The 26,417-nt window shown below is 44.5% G+C and overlaps 1 protein-coding gene across 1 annotated transcript in view; it reads right to left on the bottom strand.

The window, feature by feature from the left end:
- LOC124775143 overlaps positions 1–24,112 on the bottom strand; it is a 61,483-nt gene extending 37,371 nt beyond the window's left edge. Inside the window, exon 1 of the mRNA XM_047249982.1 lies at positions 23,961–24,112. Within this exon, the coding sequence (XP_047105938.1) occupies positions 23,961–24,112 (152 nt within the window). The remainder of the gene's footprint in view (positions 1–23,960) is intronic.
- Positions 24,113–26,417: the final 2,305 nt, after the last annotated feature.

The raw sequence follows: 26,417 nt of genomic DNA, 5'->3' as shown, positions 1-26,417 counted from the left end.
GATGACTTATGCCTTTTAAACCCTGACAGATAACTAGAGGGATGCCGATAACTCTCGAATATCTACAGACGCTTGAACAACTCTCTGACCTACCTGTTACAAAAGAGCGAATTTGTTTTGGTGTGACTGCATCCGTGACAACACAGGAATGGAGCCAAACATTAAAGAGGTTGAAACCAGACCTGAGACTGCTGCGACATGGATCACGTGAGTACGGGCGGGAGTTCGTGAGACACATGCCGGCTGCCGAAATGTCAGACATTTTCACACTGCATGAACCCTGGGCGGCTTGGTCGCGAAGTGGCGCTCACAATTGGACGGAATTACAAATTCAGCCCTTAATTGACAACGACAATACGACTGAAATGTTAAGGAAGTTGTAAGCCATGTAAGCACCCAGGCCAGATTCAGAGAGAGATCCAGTCACTTGGTTACATACTTGTTTTCGGTCCATGTTGAATGGACGGCGTTTGTTGGTTCGGTGCTTAGATGAAGCATCCATCTGCTCGCTAAATTTTCCTTGTCAGACATTATCCTCCCAGCAATGAGATAACACCACTTCTGCAATGCAATTACTATGGGCATTCGCCTCCAAGCAAAGCGATAACATCACCTCTGTAATGCAATTACTTGGACAATAACGTTCCGCAGCGCTGAGACAGGAATGTCGCATCGGCCGCCGAGCGGTCAACCTGAGGTGGGATTAACGCCAATGGCCAGTCAGTGTGAAAACTGCGCTGGGCTGTCGCCTCCGAGTCGCTGAAGACGGAAGGTGCCGGCTGCCAGCTAACTGCCACACAACAAAGAGTTGTATGACGCACTGCACCAACCTCGCATCCGCCACTTATGCCTTCAAGCAAAACATTACTGCCACAGGCGACGAGACGGTCCACTTCCTCCCGCCACTTGCCAGTTACTGAGTCGTGCATGTGCGCCACCATGTCGGCCCTGATATTTAATTTGTTATGGATGGTAATCAACAAAAGTAAATGTTCCAGGTTTCAAAGTTTCATTTCATTTGTTTGACTTGCACATCAGTTCCTCATTTTGGCATCCAGTGTGAGGTCCCTTCTTTGTAATTCAGTGCATCACTTTTGAACTTACTGAATATTGATTCTCAACTTGGCGGCTCAATTTGATTTCACACTCTGAATGTTGACAGTACAAGGACTTGTAAATACTAGTCTTGACTCGGAAAGAAGTAACATCCCATAGCTGCATGCAATGTAGTAATCCCTTTGTGTGATGTGCTGTATGTTTGCATGTTCTAAGAGTATAACGAATGAACATGCTGATGTACTTTGGTATATTTAGCGTGTATTGCTACAGCATGCTGTGTACCTTCTGATGTAGTTTTAGAATGTGTAGCCTGCTGCTGCGAGTGATCTGTTTCTGTTTCCCTTATTCTGTTTGCTGCTACCATCTTTCACATCAAGGTTGCTTTATTTGTACCATTTTGTACAGTGGAAAATTTTTGGTTTGTCGTCAAGTTTTTTACACTGCTGATGTATGGGAAGCTGACATGGAAGCCGGCAGGTCAATCGAAGAAATCTCGACAGCAAGTGAGGAGACATTCCGTAAGGGGTACACAATGTAAGGCTCCAATGGATCACATTGTCGCAAAGTTAGCTGAAATGAAACAGGGAAGTTCCACAAGTGCAGCTCAGATAGCCGAATTATCGCACTGCAGTTGACCCATATAAATCCAGAAACAAGTTGCATAGCAACTAAGTGAAATGAGACAGGAAAAGCAAACGCAGCTTGCAAGACTATAAGCCAAGATGAAACTCTGCAACGAAAAGGCCGATTGCAAGTTTGCAGAAGTAATGTGTGACTTGGGTACCGAGAATGCAAAGGTAGGGGTGGAGATCACATACAGAGTAGGCAGGTGAGAAATTCGTGTAATGAGAGAGTTACCAGCGTGGTAACACGAGTAACTTCAAAAGTGCCGCGGATCGATGACCGTGTGGATATCGAACAATAATCGACCATGCAGACACAGCAGGAAACTAGTTGGCAATTAAGTAACGCACAGACGAGAGGTCTGCTCTCGAGTGTTAGCAATGCGACAAGGAAGTGTCCTTCCGACGCCAGTCACGGTAACGGGTTTCCATGCTGTTTTTCTGATGCATGTTTTGGAAGAACAATTGACTGATTTCGGTCAAACACGCACCATCCGAAGGCACACGTGAAGAATTTAGACCAGTACGTGCTTGCAAAAGGAGTGGTGGAATGCAGCGCTTTACCTGTTGCAAGACAGGAACTTGATCAGGAGAGGACTGCCTGGTTTAATACAACTATGTGTCAGAGCAGCGCTTACAGAGATTTGTGTACCAAGTTTCCTGCGACATACTGAAACCCGGCCATACAGGCGAGTCCAAGGACGAGTGTATATGGCGGACTGCACGCGCCACAGTCAGTCAATCAATGGCAATGTATGATGCACACTTTTCCGTTCTGCCAGGAAACTTGGACGACATCGACAGACGTTGACAAGTATTGTGATGACCTGTAGTGGCCAGAAAGGTAGATGATTAGTGTCCTTAACTAAGATAATCGTTTAAGCAATCAATATCAGGCGCGTCTGATTTCTGTTTCTGAAATGACAGCACATTCGACTCCTTGTTATTCACAACTGATGGAGACGGTGGAAGATTAGCTGAAGTACCCTTAAAAGGCATCTTATTAATTCCCGCGTTTGGGGGAGACACGTCTAAAAATCGCTAAGCTGTCGACGTGGAGTTGACCACGAAAACTGTGATTAACTGGTTACATATCTGATCGTATGGAGCGCACATATCATTAAGGATGCATTTCATTTAGTAAAGTATAAGGAGGGCAAGGACATTTTTATACGTGGACGAGGGGCTAAAAGACAATTTATTAGAACGAACAAATGGTTCAAATGGCTCTGAGCACTGTGGGACTCAACTGCTGTGGTCATCAGTCGCCTAGAACTTAGAACTACTTAAACCTAACTAACCTAAGGACATCACACAAATCCATGCCCGAGGCAGGCTTCGAACCTGCGACCGTAGTGGTCGCGCGGTTCCAGACTGTAGCGCTCAGAACCGCTCGGCCACTGCGGCCGGCTTAGAACGAACAAGGGTTCCAGATAAGGTCAGTTTTCCGTCCACTTGTAGTGACGATTGTTCTATGCACCTAATCAACGAAATGGATTTCGAGAGACGAGTTGGGACTGCTCGTGGTTTAAAGATTATCGCTCACATAGTTATAGTGTTTAGAGGGCCAGAGGCCGTTAATGAACACACTTCGGCGACATCCAACGTCGCGGCAGACACTTCCCGAAAAGGAAAGGGTAGTAAGCGATGACAGACATCGCATCAGAAGGCTATAATCGCGTCAGGGTAATAATAATAGTTTGGAGATTGTTTTGTCCCACGAAAATTCGGAATACAACTTAGAAGATTTGTTCTGAAAACAAGGTGAAACATGATCAGCGTAATCGCTAGCGTCCACGTCCGTAGCCAAAGTTCATCTCCCGTAAACACTAACACAGGAAAAGCGTCGCGACTCAGAGGAGACCTGGTTCGTACTCCACGAGGCCTACCAGACGACTCCCCTTCCGGGCCGCGACGACGCGAATTAATCGTGAACGGCTTCACCGACTCCAGCGGTATGACTGGCGCATGTCTTGTGGCGCCCACACTGTGAGCCGCTGGAGCGTTGGCACACAGTTCGAGAAGTCGATGACCGCTTCTTACGTGCGGACACCGAGATGTATGAACGCACGGCGCAACACAGGTAAAACTCCCACAGCAACAGAGAAGCTGATATGGAGTGGCATGTGAAAGAGTGTAGGCCGGAAATTTGTCTCTCGAGCGCACTCTTAGAAGATTTAATCGAGTGCTATCACTAGAACCTTGACCACTGCAGGGCAATGAAGTTGAATGCGATTATCGTCAAGGAATGGTATAACGGTGGGCTCAGGTGGAAGATTGCAGGGATACGTAATGAGATAGGTGGCAGTGTATAATACATCCGAACGCGACTTTCTGAGATGAAATGCATGCTACCAGAATTGAAACACGTAGTGGTCTTTTGTGCGTCAATTCCTATGCTCCGCTTCTGAAGGAACAATTCTCTGGAAGTTTATCTTCGTTGTCAAGGGCACATTCACGAAGCGCGTCAGGCGTTATCCTACAAACCGTTCCAAAATGAAAGGCTACATAAAAATATTGACGGATGATTATATGCACACGTATGGTAAACTATGGAGGGTCCGCTCGTACCTTGCGATGATTTACACGTCTCCAAGGCTCCAGGCAGAATTAGAGATTGAGAAATCAAAGTAACCTTCTCTTCAGTTAGAAAACCTCATTCTAACACTGTGGAATGATATAAGTTCCAGATAGAAGTGTTCTTTAGGATATTGGTATCTGACAGAAACAATGTCTGAATCCATTACTTACCGGAGGCAAAAAGGTAATTTAAGGAATGCCTTCACTGTGATTTGAAATAACGACCAACGGATTTACAATTCCAAAAGATGTGGATGGTGGAAAGGACTACCGAAAATCCGAATGGAGGAGAACAGAGACACATCAGCAACGCCCAAATTTGACCTGGGTGGTCACGTTAAAGAAAAGATTTGAAAAAGAGGAAGAGAAAAGTGCAAGGACTTATGGGGTCAGCGATCGAATCCGCGTAAGAATGCATAGACTGTCCTACGCCGACAATAACCCGAAATGCCGTTGGGCGCCAAACGCTTATGCTATTGATGACGACGAAAGTGCAGTTGGGGTGTTAACACCCATGGAATTAGGGCAATGTCGATCATTAGCGCAATATATGTCAGAAGGAGCTTAAACAGTGGTCTACGGGTAGCGTCCTTGATTCGTAATCAAAACGTCTCTGGTCCCGGGTTCGAATCCTGCCGCTGCTTAAATTCTGATTAATAATCAACATTGGCGGCTGAAGACTTCCGGCATAAGAAGTCACCCCTTACTCTGCAAACGTCTTGTCAAAGAGGGCGGAGGAGTGGACAGAGGTTCAGGGCACTCTCTTGTCCTACAGGTGAGAAACTGCCCCTAAAGGAGGAGGAGTCAGCAATGATCAACGGCATGAGGATGCAGAAGGCACGTAACGTGTATCCACAGGACATGTAGCCTTTAATTGAAGAAGTGTCATGATGATCTCTCCATTGGTAAAAGATTCCGGAATTGTCCCCCATTTGGATCTCCGGTAGGGGATTGCCATGGGGGAGGTCACCATGAGAAAAAGATTGAATAATCAACAGAAGGATAACGTTGTACGATTTGAGGCGTGGAATGTCAGAATATTAAATGTGGTAGGGAAACTAGAAGATCAGAGAAGGGCTCTACGTTGATATAGTAAGGGTCAGTGAAGTGGAGAAAAGAAAAGGATTTCTGGTCACACGGGTATAGGGTAATATCAACAGCAGCAGAAAATGGTGTAACGGGAGTAGGATTCGTTATCAACAGGAAGGTAGGGCAGAGAGCGTGTTACTGTGAACAGTTCACTGACATGATGATCCTTATCAGAATCGACAGCAAACCAACACCGACAACTATAGTTCATTTATACATGCCTACGACGTAAGCTGAGGATGAAGAGATAGAGAAAACGTATGAGCATATTGAAAGTAAAGTGGCAGGATCGAAAACAAACAACGGCATTTTGGAAGAAGCCAACTTCACCAGCAATGAAGCAAAAATGGTCAAACACCAACTTCGCTTGGCTGGTGGGATGAAAAGGGGGATGAAAATCTAATAGTCATGGTCATGAGAGATTGGAATGAAGTTGTAGGGGAAGGACTAGAAGAAAGAGGTACAGGAGAAAATGGGCTTGGGAGAAGGAATGAGAGAGGAGAAAGACTAATTGAGTTCTGTAACAAGTTTCAGCTAGTAATAGCGAATACTCTGTTCAGGAATCACAATAGGAAGTATTCTTGGAAGATACGGGAAGATTTCAATTAGATTACATCATGGTCATGTAGGGATTCCGAAATCAGATACTGTATTGTAAGGGTACCCAGCAGCAGATGTAGATTCAGATCACAATATAGTAGTGATGAAGAGTAGGATGAAATTTAAGACATTAGTCAGAAAGTATCAATATGCAAAGGAGTGGGATACGGAAGTACTAAGAAATGACGAGATACGGTTGCAGTTCTCTGAGGCTGTAGATACAGCAATAAGGAATAGTTCAGTAGACAGTACAGTTGAAGACGAATGGACATCTCTAAAAGGGGCCATCACAGAATTTGGAACAAAACACAGGTACAAAGAACGTAACTGCGAAGAAACCATGGGTAACAGAAGAAATACTTCAATTGATCGATGAAAAGAGGAAGTAAAAAACTATTCTGGGATACGCAGGAACAGAGAAATACGAGTCACTGAGGAATGAAATAAATAGGAAGTGCAGGGGAGCTAAGACGAAATGGCTGCAGGAAAAATTTTAAGACGTCGAAAAAGAAATGACTTTCGGAAGGACTGACTCAGCATACAAGAAAGGCTCTATGAGGGCGATGATTTATCTGATATGATAGAAGAAGAATCAGGAGTCAATTTAGAAGAGATGGGGATCCAGTATAAGAATCAGAAATTAAAAGAGCTTTGGAGGACTTAAGATCAAATAGATAACATTCCATCAGAATTTCTAAAATCATTGGGAAAAGTGGCAACAAAAACGACTACTCACGTTGGCGTTTAGAATGTAGGAGTCTGGCGACATACCATCAGACTTTCGGAAAACCATCATCCACGCAAGTCCGATGACGGCGAGAGCTGACAAGTGAGAGAATTACCGCACAATCAGATTAACAGCGCATGCGTCCAAGTTGTTTACAAGAATAATATACAGAAGATTGGAAAAGAAAGTTGAGGATGCGCTAGATGACAATCAGTTTGGCTTCAAGAAAGGTAAAGGCACGTGTGAGGCTATTCTGACGTTGCGGTTAATAATGGAAGCAAGCCTAAAGAAAACTCAATACACGTTCATAGGATTAGTCGACCTGGAAAAAGCGTTCGATAATATAAAATGGTGCATGATGTTCGATATTCTGAGAAAAGTAGTGGTAAGTTATAGGGGGAGCCGGGTCATATGCAATATGTACAACAGTCAAGAGGGAATAATAAGAGTGGACGACCAAGAACGAAGTGCTCGTATTAAAAAAGGTGTTGGACAAGGATGTAGCCTTTCGCCTCTACCGATCAATCTGCACATCGGGGAAACAATGATGGAAATAAAAGAAAGGTTCAGGAGTGGAATTAAAATTCAAAGCGAAAGGATATCTTTGATACGATTGGTTGATGACATTGCTATCCTGAGTGAAAGTGAAGAAGAATTACATGATCTGTTGAACGGAATGGACAATCTAATGAGTACAGGTATGGACTGATAGTAAATCGAAGAAAGACGAAGGTAATGAGAAGTAACAGAAATGAGAACAGCAAGAGACTAAACATCAGGATTGATGGTCACAAAGTAGACGAGGTTAAGGGAAATCTCCTACCTAGGCAGTAAAATAACAAATGACAGACGGAGCAAGGAGGACATCAAAAGCAGACAAGTAATGGTAAAAAGGGCATTCCTAGTCAAGAGAAGTCTACTAATATCAAATATCGGCCTTCGTTTGAGGAAGAATGTACGTCTGGAGTACAGCATAGTATGGTAGTCAAACATGCGTAAGTAGGTTGGTAACACCACGTAGCGATCTATATGAAAATCACTGACTGTGCTGTGTGAAGTCTGTGGCTGGTTTGCATTGTTGGAATACTTGCTATTGTAGTGTTAGGCAGTTGGATGTGAACAGCGAGTAGCGTAGCGCAGTTGGAGATGAGCTGCCAGCAGTGGTGGATGTGGGGAGAGAGACGGGAGAATTTTGAGAGCGGACGATCTGGACGTGTGTCCATCAGAAAGAGTAAATTTGTAATACTGTATATCATAAACTGATATAATGTAATTTGAACACTATTAAGGTAAATACATTGTTTGTTCTCTATCAAAATCTTTCATTTGCTGACTATGCCTATCAGTAGTTAGTGCCTTCCGTAGGAAGAATCTTTTATTTAGCTGGCAGCATTGGCGCTCAATGTATTGCAGTATCTCTCGTAACGAGGATTTTTGTGAGGTAAGTGCTTCATTGAAAGTATAGGTTATTGTTAGTCAGGGCCATTCTTTTGTAGGGATTATTGAAGGTCAGATTGCGTTCCGCTAAAAATAATGTGTGTCAGTTTAGTGTTGATCAGAATAAGTGAAGAGAGAAATGTCTGCGTACAGTCAGTTCTGCTCACCTGTTTGAAAATTAAATGACGTAAGAGGATTATCAGCACTGTAATTCATAAGTTTTTCTAAGGGGACGTTTCACATGGACTGTGAGAAACCCGGAACAGAAGAGAATCGAAGCACTTGAGATGTGGTGTTACAAACGAATTTTGAAAATTAGGTGCACTGATAAGGTAAGGAATGAGGAGATTCAGCGCTGAATCGGAGAGGAAAGGAATATGTGGAAAACACTGATGACAACAAGAGACAGCATGATAGGATATCTGTTAAGACATGAGGGAATGACTTCCATGGTACTAGAGGGAGCTGTAGAGGGTAAAATCTGTAGCGGAAGACAGAGTTTGGAATACATCCAGCAAATAATTGAGGCTGTAGGTTGCAAGTGCTGGTATGGGTTCGAATGGTTCAAATGGCTCTGAGCATTATGGGACTTAACTTCGGAGGTCATCAGTCCCCTAGAACTTAGAACTACTTAAACCTAATTAACCTAAGGGCATCACACACATCCATGCCCAAGGCAGGACTCGAACCTGCGACCAAAGCGGTCGCGCGGTTCCAGACTGTAGCGCCTAGAACCGCTCGGCCACTTCGGCCGGCTGCTATTCTGGGATGAAGACGTTAGTACAGGAGAGAAATTCGTGGCGGGCCGTATCAAACAAGTCAGAAGACTGACGATATAAAAAAAAAGCAGAAGAAGAAGCAACACAGCAATTGTAGATATTAGTTAAAATCACCCAGTAGTTGGTGAATGTATTTATTTCATATTATTAGGACGCATTTATTGTGTGTAGGTTGTTAACGGTATGTGTATGCTTGTGGAAAGTGAGATAACTGATAGGGGCACTGAGAGGTCAAATATGGAGTGCATGTGTGAACATGAGATCCGTGCGCTGACGTATGTGTATGTGTATGTGTGTGGAAAGTGAGATAACTGATAGGGGCACTGAGAGGTCAAATATCGAGTGCATGTGTGAACATGAGATCCGTGCGCTGACGTGCAAAAGGCAAAGGTCCCGTGTTCGAGTCTCGGTATGGCACAAAGTTTTAATCTGCCAGGAATTTTCATCTTAGGATTAGTTTACACGCTAGATTTAGGGATTGGTTACGGCAGATGAAGTACTGTTTACTGTTTCACGTGATTAGTCTCTTCGGTTGCACTCCCTCTGTGTTTTTTATATTTCTCATTGATGGGTATTATTGATGTGTATTGTTTATTTCTTTCTGCATGTCTTATTTCTATGTTCCTAGTGTATATTTTAAACACTTTATTTTGCGACGTAATTATCTCATCCTTCCTAAGTTTTGTTCTTGGTGTGTAGTTTAGATGTTGTAGCGAGCAGATGCTCACAAGCTCTGCCCGCGGCTCTCCCCCACTCTGCCAGCCAGCAGTACCCCCGCCACCTACTCGCCTAGCCACGTACGTCACTGCACCGCACGGAGCCACTCGGTGCGTTTACTCTTCCTGTCGTTTCTATTGTCTTTGTAGACATCGCGTTCGGTGTTTGTGTTGAAACAGAACTAGTGGATGGGAAGTGGCTGAGGAGGAGTTAAAATAGTTAAAACGAAAGTCTTTGAACCCATACTCGTTAATCCACAGTGGGAAAAAGAGTACTTTTTTGTTGTGTTTGATTTACAATGCAATATTGTCTTCACGGAAGAAGTACAATGCGAAACGACATTATCAGCTGCTTCATGAGAAGGATATAGCCGGTTTGAATAATGAAGAAAGAAAATCCAAACTCATCGAACTGAAGTAGAAAAAGGAGAAAGACGTACGTATACATATAAATAGTTATGATACTCAGGCACATTATTACTGTTATTAATAACATGTTGTTGTTGTTGTGGTCTTCAGTCCTGAGACTGGTTTTATGCAGCTCTCCATGCTACTCTATCCTGTGTAAGCTTCTTCATCTCCCAGTTCTTACTACAACCTACATTCTTCTGAATCTGCTTAGTGTATTCATCTCTTGGTCTCCCTCTACGATTTTTACTCTCCACGCTGCCCTCCAATGCTAAATTGGTGATCCCCTGATGCCTCAGAACATGTCTTACCAACCGGTCTCTTCTTCTTGTCAAGTTGTGCCACGAACTCCTCTTCTCCCCAATTCTATTCAATACCTCCTCATTAGTTATGTGATCTACCCATCTAATCTTCAGCATTATTGTGTAGACCCACATTTTGAAAGCTTCTATTCTCTTCTTGTCCAAACTATTTATCGTCCATGTTTCACTTCCATACATGGCTACACCCCATACAAATACGTTCAGAAACGAGTTCCTGACATTTAAATCTATATTCGATGGTAACAAATTTCTCTTCTTCAGAAACGCTTACCTTGCCATTGCCAGTCTACATTTGATATCCTCTCTACTTCGGCCATCATCAGTTATTTTGCCCCCCAAATAGCAAAACTCCTTTACTACTTTAAGTGTCTCATTTCCTAATTAATTCCCTGAGCATTACCCGACTTAATTCCACTACATTCCATTATCCTAGTTTTGCTTTTGTTCATGTTTATCTTATATCTTATTAATAACATTTTATTAATAAATTGTTATTAATAACATGTTATGTGCATTTTCTGTGACTTTCATCTTCTTCTGTACGTATTTACAGGACGAAAACCTCATCAACCACAACGATGTAGAGATGACAGTAAGCTATCATGTAGCTCTAAAAATAGCTGAAGCAGCATGGCCCTTCAGTGATGCAGAATTTGTGAAATAATGTTTTGTTGCTGCCGCAACAATTTCGTGCCCTGCAAGTCTTCCTGTTTTTGAAATCGTTACTCTTTCACGGAGAATGTTTTGCAGGTACATTGAAGAAATGTCACACGATGTAGAACCTCAGTTGTTAAACAGGTTCAAAGATTTGGTTTTCTTTTCATTAGTATTGGACGAAAGCACTGATGTATGTGATGTTGCTCAACTTGCAGTCTTCTAGCGAGAAGTTGATGCTTAGTTCAATGTGATTGAGGAACTCATCGATTTAATGCCATTGCATTACACAGCAACGGCCGAAGATATATTTTCGTGCGTAGAACATATAATAGAGAGATACGAGCTATGTTGGGAAAACTTTCATCGATTGAAACAGATCAGGCTTGTAGGGAAGCAGCCTGCTCACACCGTATAAAATTCACATCAGTCTTTCATTTGTGTGCCAACCAGTCCACTGTAACTAGCTCTAACGTCACAAATATTGCGCAATACTTAAAAATAAAGTAAATGACCTGAAACGTTTCAAGCATGTCAGGAGTAATACTAAATCAATGTGTTGAATATCAGTTCAATAACTTTAACCATTTTCGAAATTTGGACGTTTTTCTGTAAAAATCATTGGCACAACAGAAAAGAGTTAGAAACTTATAAATTTATATTTAAATTCCTTTTGCATAATAATTTAGTAGAAACAGTATTCTGGATCTCACAAATTAAAATTTTAGTTGAAAATCATGATTTTCTGGTTTTTGTCTTAAAAATTAAGGAAGCAAAATAGATTAAGTAGGCGACTAAATAAAGCTAGGATGTTTAAATTTAAGTAGAAGGGAGATCCGCTATAATCATAAAGATGTGAGAAGTTTTAACGGAACAACTATAAAACTATACCGATAGCGTATCTCCAAAGGGCAAGTTCAGAGCTCGTCTACTGCGTGTAGTGTAATTAAATTAATTCTCTCGCCCAAAATATTTGACTTAGCCACGTTAGACTTTTATTATGATTACTTACCTGTGTGCTGATTGCACATTTAAATTGAGAGCTTCATCGGCCAACAGCAAAGGAAGCAATGATTCATTCGATAACTTAAAATGGTGCATTACTAGCCCAGCGGCTAGTCGGGAGAGCGGATTTGATCAGGCGTTCCCTTAGCCAGCCGCACCGCGGCTTTATATATAATAACTCTGCGCGAGAAAATAAGGCCCCAGTTCTCTCCAGATGCTGATTAGCGCACAACCTGTGCCGGGAGTCGCGTGGCGTCGGTATCATTGCTATAAACAGCCTCGGATGCCGTAATAAGTTACTCGTAATACGCGTAGCCATGAAATCGTTTTCGAGTGAAGTGTTAATACTCGGATGACTTTAATGATCTATCTTCACTATGCGTATGTCGTATTTTCACGTGCCGCCGTGGGACAGACATTCTACCATTATTTAGCGTGGCGTTTGATGAACATTATCATCAAATTATGGCGAGTATTCACTTAAACATTTGGTTTGAACAGTTATAGTTGCATCAGCGCATTAGACTCTGAACTGCTCTGGTAGTTGGATTGTGTGGATTCTTTTTGGTCTGTGACTTTCAGAATATAGTGAATATTTTAGAGAGAATGGTTTTTAATTATGAATCACAGACAATCTCCTAATTCCTCAGAGCTCTAAGCTGTAGCTATAAATGTATTTCTCAGATGAAGTGGGCACTAGGAACTCTAATTACAGGCTTCACGTTTTGCTAATCACTTTCTGGTTGCCAATATTGTAGTTAGAGATCCAGTGTTGAGAACGGCAAACAACAGCATTAAATAAATAAAAGGAACATTTTATAACAATTATTCCACCCGCCGCCCCACATATGTTGCTAATCTGCCGGGAAAGCATCTTTTCTACATTACATTCTACATTCATAACCAATAATTCCATCCGCCGCCCCACAGGCTCCTGCAATGTTTGGTCATAAGTCTGGTGTTGTTGCTTTCATACGAAATACGTTGAAGGCTATCAGCGTGTAGCAGGAAGTACCAGCAATACATTACGTTCTTCACCATGTTAATTTGTAACCAAAATATGCCACACTAGTTGGAGTCATGGACATGGTTATAAAGACAGTTAACATTCTCAGCTTCCACGGTTTGGGACACAGACAAATTTAAATCGTTCCTGGCAGATCTCGAATGTGAATACGGCGATGTTCCATAGTTTAGTGAAGTACACTGGTTGAGTCGAGGTGTTGTTTTAGAACTACTTTTTAATTTACATAACTATGGAGCGTTATTCATGGATGCGAAAGGGAAACTGGTTTAAGAATTGGATGACTCAAAGTGGATTTTAGAACTTGAGTTTGTAACTGACGTAACCAAGCATCCGAATAGCTTGAATGTAGCTTCCAAAGGTAGAAATAAAGTAATTAGCGAAGTGTTTGACACTATTTTGGCATTCAACAGAAAAGTGCATTTTTTGGCCAAAGCAACTGTCAGAAATGTCGTGTGTACACTTACAGAGCGTTGCACTAGTTCTTAGTAAAAACAATTTGGAACAGGAGAAGCTCAGGGAACATTGTGATGGGTTTGTAATGGTGCTACAGAGTCTGTAACGCATGTTTGATAGTAGATTTGAGGCCTTAAATCGACTGGAATGCTATGTCAACCTTTATGCGACTCCTTTTGTAGTAAACGTTGAAAATATGCCTTCTGAATTTCAATTGGAACTCATTGACTTTCTGTGCAATGGTGTGCTGTAAGAGAAGTTTCGCACTGCAGAAAGCTTCTACAAATATTTCCCGTATGAGCAGTTTCCATTATTATTTAAAATACCTGCTCGTGTGTATAGTTTTTTTCGAACAACATGGTGAAACTGACAAAATCGAGGCTTAGGAGTAGTCTTACTGATGTTAATCTCACATGTGCAGTGCGCCTAATCACCAGTAATTTCACAAAAAATATCGAGATGCAGGTTCGAAATCATTGTAAAAACATCCAGGATGATATAAATTAATGTCTGTGTTCTATTCGTACATAGTACCCCTCCTCTAAACTACTCACGTCTATGTAAATATAACGTAACATTTACAATATACACTACTGGCTATTAAAATTGTTACACCAAGAAGAAATGCAGATGATAAACGGGTATTCATTGGACAAATATGTTTTACTAGAACTGACATGTGATTACAATTTCACGTAATTTGGGTGCATAGATCCTGAGAAATGAGTACCCACAACAACCACCTTTGGCCGTAATAATGGCCTTGATACGCTTGGGAATTGAGTCAAACACAGCTTGGATGGCGTGTACAGGTACAGCTGCCCATGCAGCTTCAGCACGATACCACACTTCAACAAGAGTAGTGACTGGCGTATTGTGACGATCCAGTTGCTCGGCCACCATTGACCAGACGTTTTCAATTGATGAGAGATCTGGAGAATGTGCTGGCCAGGGCAGCAGTCGAACATTTTATGTATCCAAAAAGGCCCGTACAGGCCCTGCAACATGCGGTCGTGCATTAACCTGCTGAAATGTAGGGTTTCGCAGGGATCGAATGAAGGGTACAGCCACGGATCATAACACATGTTAAATGTAACGTCCACTTTTCAAAGTGCCGTCATTGCGAACAAGAGGTGACCGAGACGTGTAACCAATGGCACCCCATACCGTCACGCCCGGTGATACGCCAGTATGGCGATGACGAATACACGCTTACAGTGTGCGTTCACCGCGATGTCGCCAAACACGGGTGCGACCATCATGATGCTGTAAACAGAACCTGGATTCATCCAAGAAATGACGTTTTGTACCCAGGTTCGTCGTTGAGTACACGATCGCAGGCGCTCCTGTCTGTGATGCAGTGTCAAGGGTAACCGCAGCCATGGTCTCCGAGCTGATAGTCCATTCTGCTGCAAACGTCGTCGAACTGCTCGTGCAGATGGTTGTTGTCTTGCAGACGTCCACATCTGTTGACTCAGGGATCGAGACGTGGCTGCACGATCCGTTACAGCCATGCGGATAAGATGCCTGTCATCTCGACTGCTAGTGATGCGAGGCCGTTGGGATCCAGCACGGCGTTCCGTGTTACCCCCCTGAACCCACCGATTCCGTATTCTGCTGACAGTCATTGGATCTCGTCCAACGCGAGCAGCAATGTCGCAATACGATAAACCGCAATCGCGATAGGCTACAATCCGACCTTTATCAAAGTCGGAAACGCCATGGTACGCATTTCACCTCCTTGCACGAGGCATCACAACAACGTTTCACCAGGCAACGCAGGTCAACTGCTGTTTGTGTATGGGAAATCGGTTGGAAACTTTCCTCATATCAGCACGTTGTAGGTGTCGCCGCCAGCGCCAACCTTGTGTGAATGCACTGAAAAGCTAATCATTTGCATATCACAGCATCTTTTCCCTGTCGGTTAAAATTGGCGTCATCTTCGTGGTGTAGCAATTTTAATGGCCAGTAGTGTAAATGTGTTTCTTTCTTAATGGTTCAAACGGCTCGGAGCACTATGGGACTTAACTTCTGAGGTTATCAGTCCCCTAGAACTTAGAATTACTTAAACCTAACTAACCTAAGGACATGACACACATGCATGCCCGAGGCAGGGTTCGAAACTGCGACCGCAGGTTCCTTACTGGAGTGCCACTCCGGCCGGCGTTTCTCAATATTTTATTTCTGTGTCCTGTTTTTGGTCATGAAAGTAGTACGTGTTACGATAGTTCGAAACTGTGTTTCGTCAGTGCATGGCCAACCGTTGCATGACACAGGATACACAAGCTTCACATAAGCACGTTTTGCACTTACGTCCCACACACGCACGTCGTGCCACATATGATTGGCTTCTCGATAGCCGTGTACCGGTGCGGAGTTCACGGATGCAACATACGTGTGAAAAGCCTCCAACGTATGTGCGTTCCACCTGCACTGCGCACGTTAGCTTGTCTGTACTCGGAGCTGTGTGCGCAAAGCGCTCTCACAGAGGCACGGTTGCCCCCTCCATGCAGAGTACACACCCAAGCGGCCAGCCACATCACTCAGCTCTGCTACCCGCACTACGCGCCCTCACAGCTGCTCAGCTTCGGTCTCGCGGCTCACGGTGCCCACGGGCAACCATGCTGGCAGCTCTCGTACCCACCCTTGTTATAGAACCTTGTGCCTTTATATGTGTACGTCAGGTAATGATTTACCAAGGACAGTTATTTATTTAAATAGTCGACTGGACTTGAGAGCCTGGGTACAAATGGCAAAGTGAGGCGCAATTTGTACTGTTATTGTTACGAAGTGTGTTTGATAGGCCATGTGAGGACAGAGGGACCACTTCAGCATGCCTCTCAACGTTTTGAGCCAAGGAACTTTGTAATACAGCTGACTACATGGCAGTTTTGAACCTCATTAAATTTGCAAGCTTAAAAACGATGACATAATCCTTAGAAAAAAAAGGTCACCATCATTACAGCTGTTCGGAAAACCCGTTGTGTGGACAACGAACCTTACAATGAAACGAATACAGAATATATAAGTGCAAATCGAACAGCAGGATATTAAAGATCGCACCCACTTAACGAATTGATATCCTCTGCCCGCATCTCGTGGTCGTGCGGTAGCGTTCTCGCTTCCCACGCCCGGGTTCCCGGGTTCGATTCCCGGCGGGGTCAGGGATTTTCTCTGCCTCGTGATGGCTGGCTGTTGTGTGATGTCCTTAGGTTAGTTAGGTTTACGTAGTTCTAAGTTCTAGGAGACTGACGACCATAGATGTTAAGTCCCATAGTGCTCAGAGCCATTTGAACCATTTTTTGATATCCTCTTTGACATTAAAATCCACAAATAAAGTGAATAAACTCTGAAATTTTCGTTCCCCAACTAACCTTAAAAAGCGAAAGAAAACCAGACCTAATGTACACGAAGAAGGGGAGTAGATAGATATTCGCCAGGGTAGCCGAGAGCGCTAACGCACTGCTTCCTGGACTCGGGTAGGCGCGCCGGCCGCGGATCGAATCCGCCCGCCGGATTAACGACGAGGGTCGCTATGCCGGCCAGCCTGGATGTGGTTTTTAGGTGGTTTTCCACATCCCGCTAGGTGAATACCTGGCTGGTTCCCAAGTTCCACCTCAGTACCACGGCTCGAGACATCTGAGCACTTCCGTACTATTACATGGATTACACTCGATGCAGACAGTTGTGGAACACTAATCCCATCCCAGGGGGTATGGGGTGGCGGTGGGAAGGTCATCCGGCCACCCCTTAACCGTTAACATGCCAAATGGATTAACGATGGCTGACCCTGCGTAACTGCGGCACAAGGCTCAAGCGGTAGAATAAAAGGAGAGAAAATAGATAACTATATGAGTAAAATGCCATCGAAAAATACTGTTATTGTGGTGTGTGATTTCAATGTACGAACTGGACAGACAAGTGGAGAAATACAGGAAAAATTCTGTACACGTGTGAACCATCAGAAACGAGGAAAGACTGATACAGTTACACCTAATCGCTGTATATTCCTAAAATCTACATCCTCTGAGAAAAACCGAAGGAGCTAATGACACGAGTGTCACCGAACCCACTATGGGGAAGAAACGGCTACACAACATAGCAATAAGCACAAAACCATTGTAAGAAACAATGAATGGTAGTCATAAGTCCGTAAATACTGAATAAGACTAAATATAAGATTAACCGTTAAGGACGTAGGAAATTAAAGATACAGACTGATATTCCGAAATAATGACACTGATAAGCTGGAGTGAGGAAAAACTGCTAACAGAATTTCAAAACCAGGACATTCAAAATAAATGGCGTAATCAAAGCAATAACCAAAACAACAACACGCACTAAACGTAAAAAACGGACGTCATGAAATGTTCAGTGACGCAAGACTCTACAAGAAAGACAGAGGTGTGGAAAAATGGAAAGCATATAAAACTCCCAAAACGAAGAAGAAAGCCCAGTAGAACTTTTAAAGAGAGAGAAAAGAATGAGCAACTTCAAATTTATTACATCAACAATCGAATTTGAATATACGTAAATAAATCAGACGCCCGCGCACTCCCCATCCCAAGTTGTACTGTGTATTCTCTATTAACTTTCAGATAAAACGGGAATCAGGCGTTTATCTAGACTGTGACATAATGGCATAATTATAGTATTTGAAGACTTAGACAACTATCTTGAACCTCAATCAAAATTTACTGTTAGTAAAAATAATACTCAGAACGACTCGACGAACGTGTTTAGCAGAAATTAAGGAAGTGTGATCTCACTGAAAAGCGGAACGCCGACAGTGAGGCTGGATTAAGGCAGAGCCAAAATGATGATGACATTCTTGACCTTAACAATATAGTAGCTAAAATCTGGGAGAAAAAAGAAATAACAGAGGGATGGAAAACAACCATTGTACATCCTCTGCGCAGGAAGGAACTAAAAGGTGACCCATATAACATTACAACCGTGTCACTTTGCCAATTACATTCAACATTTTACGGATTTGTAAGGCTCTGTTCAGTCGAGCTGAGGCCCAAGTAGACCCAAAACTATAGGAATATCAAGGTGGATTTCGGAAAAATAAATTATTCTGGGTTTTAAAAACCAATCTGCAAATTAAACAACTGCGAGATAAACACAAAAGTGAAATTGGGAAATATCAAGAAAGCGTATGACTACATTGACAAAAAACACGCTCATCAATATAACGAATGAATTCGGTTTGGATCCAAAAACTACAAACATTGTCTAAGAAACATTAACAAATGCTTGATGTGAAGTCAAGGTCTCAGTATTCTCCTTAAACTTTGAGATAAAACTGGAGTCAGGGAGTTGTATGCACAGCACCTTTTGCTTTTCAACTGCAACATGGAGAGGGTGGAGTGGATAAAATCCGACACGAAAGACATCAAGTTGGAAAAACCAAAAATATAACATGTGTATAACATCTAACATTCGCGAATGGCATTACGTTATATCAGACACACCAGATATCAAACGGAAGACCTGACACTGCAAGTAGGAAAAATCAAATGGTTCAAATGGCTCTGAGCACTATGGGACTTTAACATCTGAGGTCATCAGTTCCCTAGAACTTAGAACTACTTAAACCTAACTAACCTAAGGACATCACACACATCCATGCCTGAGGCAGGATTCGAACCTGCGACCGTAGCGGTCGCGCGGCTCCAGACTGAAGCGCCTAGAGCCGCTCGGCCACACCGGCCGGCTAGGAAAAATCGGTTAATTGATTTTTTCGCAAAGAAAAAAATTGTAATAAATGTTAAAAATTGTTCTCAGAAATTAGTCATGAATCAAAATAAAATCAGTAAAGTTAACTTATTCAAATATTTTGGTGAGTGGCTAGGAATACCGACAGTGACGACAATCTAGAGATAAGAGCAAATAATACTGTGTCTCAGTGTTTAGAGGCACAAAAGGCGTGGGTGTTTTCAGCTCGTTACTAAATGCAAATAAGTAGGAGGCCGAGTTGATAGGAGCTGAAGGAGTCCAGGTTGCAATAATATGCGGTACGGCACACTGTTGGACAGAAGGATTATTATTCAATAAACACACAGTACAATGAAATTACTTATCTTCAGTAGTTTGTAGGACTGCAGCTGCGACTATGGTCTGACAATCTGGTAACATGGACCACCATGAACAAATACAACATATTCTCAGGGACTAAGCCTGATGGGCCCTCCTCAGAGAATCAATGCAAACATTACAGAACTGGCTGAGGGCCGATTATGAAAGTGCGTCTGCCTAGGTTGAAATCTAGCTAAGAAGTGAACGAGGCACACTCCAGTTCCGTCGAGCTGCGCAGCCCGCTAGAGTCCGCTGTGCTCAGCAAACGACGGGCTGCCAACCTTGTGTTGGCACAGCGTTGTTGTAGTCTCTGTGGCAATAATACTACAATTAATATGAACATTCGTGCTCAAATACCAGTTGCACACGTGACGAAGTCGTTGTTGTGGGACACCAAAACTGAACACAATAAAGCAGTGTGAAACGAAAGTAATCATGTAATGTAAATGTTTTCCAGCCTCGCTCGGATGCTCAAATCGTTATACACTCCTGGAAATTGAAATAAGAACACCGTGAATTCATTGTCCCAGGAAGGGGAAACTTTATTGACACATTCCTGGGGTCAGATACATCACATGATCACACTGACAGAACCACAGGCACATAGACACAGGCAACAGAGCATGCACAATGTCGGCACTAGTACAGTGTATATCCACCTTTCGCAGCAATGCAGGCTGCTATTCTCCCATGGAGACGATCGTAGAGATGCTGGAGGTAGTCCTGTGGAACGGCTTGCCATGCCATTTCCACCTGGCGCCTCAGTTGGACCAGCGTTCGTGCTGGACGTGCAGACCGCGTGAGACGACGCCTCATCCAGTCCCAAACATGCTCAATGGGGGACAGATCCGGAGATCTTGCTGGCCAGGGTAGTTGACTTACACCTTCTAGAGCACGTTGGGTGGCAAGGGATACATGCGGACGTGCATTGTCCTGTTGGAACAGCAAGTTCCCTTGCCGGTCTAGGAACGGTAGAACGATGGGTTCGATGACGGTTTGGATGTACCGTGCACTATTCAGTGTCCCCTCGACGATCACCAGTGGTGTACGGCCAGTGTAGGAGATCGCTCCCCACACCATGATGCCGGGTGTTGGCCCTGTATGCCTCGGTCGTATGCAGTCCTGATTGTGGCGCTCACCTGCACGGCGCCAAACACGCATACGACCATCATTGGCACCAAGGCAGAAGCGACTCTCATCGCTGAAGACGACACGTCTCCATTCGTCCCTCCATTCACGCCTGTCGCGACACCACTGGAGGGGGGCTGCACGATGTTGGGGCGTGAGCGGAAGACGGCCTAACGGTGTGCGAGACCGTAGCCCAGCTTCATGGAGACGGTTGCGAATGGTCCTCGCCGATACCCCAGGAGCAACAGTGTCCCTAATTTGCTGGGAAGTGGCGGTGCGGTCCCCTACGGCACTGCGTAGGATCCTACAGTCTTGGCGTGCATCCGTGCGTCGCTGCGGTCCGGTCCCAGGTCGACGGGCACGTGCAGCTTCCGCCGACCACTGGCGACAACATCGATGTACTGTGGAGACCTCACGCCCCACGTGTTGAGCAATTCGGCGGTACGTCCACCCGGCCTCCCGCATGCCCACTATACGCCCTCGCTCAAAGTCCGTCAACTGCACATACGGTTCACGTCCACGCTGTCGCGGCATGCTACCAGTGTTAAAGACTGCGATGGAGCTCCGTATGCCACGGCAAACTGGCTGACACTGACGGCGGCGGTGCACAAATGCTGCGCAGCTAGCGCCATTCGACGGCCAACACCGCGGTTCCTGGTGTGTCCGCTGTGCCGTGCGTGTGATCATTGCTTGCACAGCCCCCTCGCAGTGTCCGGAGCAAGTATGGTGGGTCTGACACACCGGTGTCAATGTGTTCTTTCTTCCATTTCCAGGAGTGTAGTTAGTAACAGTGTTCCTCAGAAAGGAAGAGTTTTACGAATTAAGCAAATCAATGATTCGTTGGTCCACCTTTGGCCCTTATGCAAGCAGTTATTTGGCTTCACACTTTGATAAAGTTGTTCGATATCCTCCTGAGGGATATCGTTGCTAATTCTGTCCAACTGGCGCTCTAGATCGTCAAATTCCAAAGCTGGTCGGAGGGCTCTGCCCATAATGCTCCAGACGTTCTAGATTGGGAAGAGAACTTGTGACCTTGGTGGCCACGATAGTGTCCGGCAGGCACGAAGACAAGCAGTAGAAAATCTCACCACCTGCTGGGGGGCACAATATTTCTGAAGTGTAATCACAGGATGGCCTGCCATGATAGGCAGCAATATGGCTGGTAGAATATTGTCGACGCACTGCTGTGATGTGAAGGTGTCGCGGATGACAACCTAAGCAGTCCTGTTATGAATCGAAATGATTCCCCTGACCATTACACCAGGTTTTCGGGTCTTACGAACGGTGACTGTCAGGTTGGTAAAGCGCCATTGCCATGGGCGTGCCTGGATACGTCTTCACTTGTCATCAGGACTCATTTCGAAGCGGGTCTCCTCACTGGAGACAATAATTTAGCCGTGGTAAAAAAATTGCTGTTTTGAAGAGCGCGCCGCAGCGCGTTGTGTGAAGCAGTAACCCCCCCCCCCCCCCCCCCGTTTCTGGCGGTGGCGTCGCTGTGGTAATCGCAGCTTTTGTGTCTCCCTCTGGTGCGAAAGCGTAAAAGTTGCCTGTTCACGTGCATTTAAGGGGCGCTATGAGCTCGGCGGTGGAGCAGTCAGTGAGTCTGAGTCAGTCAGTCTGAGAAGTGTCAGTCTCGGCGAGTCTGGTTAGTTGGTCAGCCGGATCAGTGTGGGGCAGTCAGTGTCTGTCTCTCTGTTGTCCGGAGTGCTAGTATGTGTTAGGCCGCCAGTCTGCTCGAGTTGCTCAGGGCAACTGTCATTGGCGGTCGCACTGGGACACAGGATGACTTGTCCGTCTTGAGCGTCGGCGTATGTGAGGTCGCCACGTCAGTCCAGCAGGCCTCGCCGTGTACCAAGTGGAGTGGCTTCGCGGCCGACGAGAGCAACTGGAGTCAACCCACGACGTCGGTCTGGCCGGGGCGAGCTGCGACGCCGTGACACGGGAGATCGGCGCGCCTTCCTGCGTCCGTTGAAGCGGCTGGCAGCGGACGGTTCGGGAGAGCGTTTTGGGGGTGCTGCGCCAGGACTTCGCCAGAAATCGCAGTTATTAGAAGTTAAGTGATCCGTGATATGTTTGTTTCAGTTACTTGTTAAATTCTACCTGTTTTCTTGGTCAGTCTCTCGTCCCCAGCTTGCTCGTTTTGTTAGGCAGTTAGTGTCTGTCTGTCTGTCTTTCGGTCTGCCGTACGTTAATAGCTGCCTCTGTCATGTTTGTCGGATTCGGTGTTAACGAATTTATTGCTTGAGGTAAAGGCCGAATTCTTGAAATATTTTTCTATCTTGCGAGTTGGTATATGTGTAATGTAGAGCATGTTATACATTTTGTGTAAATCTGCATTTTATGGGTTTTATTTAAATAGTTATTTTAGGTTATAAGCTTGCCACCCTTCCACCACCGTAAGAGTAATTGAAAAAAAAAAAACAAATTGGACTTTCGGTGGCAATAATTTGAGGGTTGTACCATTTCCATTCCTCTTACGGGGTGCATAGTTTACATGTTTGTGTGAGTTGTTAAAAATTTTTTTGTTTAAAGTAATCTGGTGTGTTGCTGATTTGCACCAGTGTACTCTATCAGAGGTTGTTGTGAACGGTCATGACTACGGCCGTGTTGAAAGGGAGCAGGCAAGCTTCTCAGCCCTAAGGCTCCTACTGTTAATATTGTTCTTTGCTTCTAAATAAAACTGTAACTTGATATTTCGAGGGTGCTTTTCTGCTTATAATTTTAAATCTGTTTTGAAAAGGCTTTTAGCAAAAAAATTCACATTTGTTAGATTGTGACTTGATATTTAGAGTGTGTTTTTCTGCTTATAAATTCAAACCCGTTTTGAAAAAACTTTTAGGAATACATTCACATTTGTTAAAACTAATATTCCATCAGTTACTTCCTGGCAACTACTTCCACGCTCACCTAGTGTGATTAAATGTGTAAATGTTCTTGATGAAACGCCAGTAAATAAATTCTTTAAAAAAACTTGATAGTAATTTCGCGGTTCAATAATACTCCAGTCAAAGAGATTCCCGACCGAAGGCATGTCTGGAGACACTCTGGACTGTGGTGGGATAATGACCTAACTATTTCCTGCCATATGGTGCACAACCTGGAGTGATGGTCCGGGGTGCAATTTCATTTTTTTTTCTTTTTGTTTTAGAGTGTATGTTTATCGTGAAGTTTCTGTGTAAGTAAATACAGACAGTCTAGGAATGCTGTTAATCGTGTTCACCACGTGACATCAAACAATGGCCCCAGTAAAAGCGGTCCAGTTGTCCAGTACCGGAAATCGCCGTCCCCTTGCAGCTGCGGCCACTGCAGCAGATTCCGTGTAGGAGTTGGGGCGGAGTTTCTCACTTGGCGCCCAAGTCCGACGGCTGCGCAGCCGCCAGCGGCTGCCGGCAGCGAAGCAGCGGCGAGCGGGCGCCGCCCCATGATTGCTGTCACGCTGTCCGGAAACTGCAGCCGACAGCCGACTGGCGGCTGACGCCCGGGGGCCCTCCTGGCCTCTGGCGCAGTTGCCCAATTACCCCAGTCCCCTGTCACATTCGCTGAAACTCCCTTTCCTGGACAGTGAAAAGCCGCTGACTATAAATCAACGTAGATATAAAACCGTTCGTGCGGAGCAAAACTTCGCTCTGATGAAAAGTTGCACTGATATGAGATACCACGTCGCTTCGACGATTGTCATCATCACCTTCTGGTACAGTGTCAAAATTTTTCAGTGATCCATATATTTCTACGCCTGAGGCAGCCGCATTCTTCACTTATTAATGGGCGCCAGGATCTTGTGTGGCACAGTAAAATTGTGTTTTCGAAACCAAACTTACAAGCCAGTGGCTACTATGAAAGCATAACAAAGGAATCTATAGAAACAGGACAGCTAAATTCGGCGGAGTTACCAGCTGTACACCGAGAGTGCGCACAAACTATGACGATGACGCCAAATGGTTCGAATGGTTCTGAGCACTATGGGACTTAGCATCTGAGGTCATCAGTCTCCTAGAACTTTGAACTACTTAAACCTAACTAACCTAAGTGTTGTGGGTTGGCAGGAGAGCCAACACCGGGTACTAGAGGAAGCCGAAAGGCACGCGTTTTAGCTCACGCAGGCTGGCGTGAGGTCTGGAACAGGACAAGGAAATTAGACTTTAGAAAAACGGACGTAGCTGGTGGAATACTTAAGTTTGATCCATAAATGGTGAACGTCGCTCTTGACGGTACATTATTCATAATCTCAATAGTAACTGGTAATGGCGCATTGCTAGGTCGTAGCAAATGACGTAACTGAAGGCTATGCTAACTATCGTCTCGACAAATGAGAGCGTATTTTGTCAGTGAACCATCGCTAGCAAAGTCGGTTGTACAACTGGGCGAGTGCTAGGAAGTCTCTCTAGACCTGCCGTGTGGCGGCGCTCGGTCTGCAATCACTGATAGTGGCGACACGCGGGTCCGACGTATACTAACGGACCGCGGCCGATTTAAAGGCTACCACCTAGAAAGTGTGGTGTCTGGCGGTGACACCACACTAAGGACATCACACACATCCATGTCCGAGGCAGGATTCGAACCTGCGACCGTAGTGGTCACGCGGTTACAGACTGAAGCGCCTAGAACCGCTCTGTCACAACGGCCGGCCTGATAACGCCAGAGGCATAAAGAATGCCTGCTCGCAGATTCAATCGCTGCCTACAGCCTAATCCCACTATATCGGCCCCTACATATTCAGCGACCATTTGTCCTACCAAAAGTGGCCAGGTGTAGAGACGGACGGCCTCACTAGCACACTGAACTGTCAAAAATTATGGGATACCACCTAATATCGTGTTGGACCTCCTTATGCCAGGAGTAATGCAGCAGCTAAACGTGGCATGGACTCAGCAAGACGTCGAAAATTACCTGCAAAAGTATTAAGCCAAGCGGCACTTGCCACTCTATTGGCGTCCATAATTGCGAAAGTGTTGCAAGTACAGGACTTTTTCACGAACTGACCTCTAGATTATATCCCATAAATGTTCGATGTCACTCTTGTCGTACAATCTGGATGGCCAAATCATTCTCTCGAATTATTTAGAATTTTTTTCAGACCAATAGCGAACAATTGTGGCACGGTGACATGACGCATTGTCATACATAAAAATTCCATCGAAATTTGGGAAGAAATAGCCGATCGTAACCATTTCCAGTAAGTAATTGATTCAGCTACACCAGAGAGCCTAGTCCGTTCCATGTAAGCCAATTATGTTTGTACCTTCAGATTGCACAGCGCCTTGTTGACGACTTGGCTCCTTGGTTTCGTGGTGTCTGTGTTACAGTCGAACCTTACGAACTGAAGTCAGAATTCTTCTGACCAGTCCACGGTTTTTTAGTCGTCTACGTAACGAAGACGTAATGACGGAAATGAAACAAAAGATTCCAGAGTCGGACTGAATTTCTAGGTGGAAGCATATCAATGATAAGATTTGCTGATGACACTGATATCCTTAGTGAAGCGAAGAGTTACGGGATCTGTTGAAAGGAAAGAACAGTCCAATGAATACAGAATATAGATTGAGAATAAACCGGGAAAAGAATATGGATTGAGAATAAACCATAAAAAGAGAAAAGCACTGAGAAAAACCAGAAATGAGAATAGCGGGAAGCTTAGGACCTAAACTGGTGAAGACGAAGTACACGATGTTCAAGAATACTGCTGCCTCGGAAACAAAGTAATCCATGACGGACGAAGAAGGGACATAAA

Source organism: Schistocerca piceifrons, chromosome 2 (assembly GCF_021461385.2).
Source record: "Schistocerca piceifrons isolate TAMUIC-IGC-003096 chromosome 2, iqSchPice1.1, whole genome shotgun sequence".
In the NCBI taxonomy this organism is placed as follows: domain Eukaryota; kingdom Metazoa; phylum Arthropoda; class Insecta; order Orthoptera; family Acrididae; genus Schistocerca; species Schistocerca piceifrons.
This window is presented reverse-complemented; position numbering and strand designations above follow the sequence as displayed.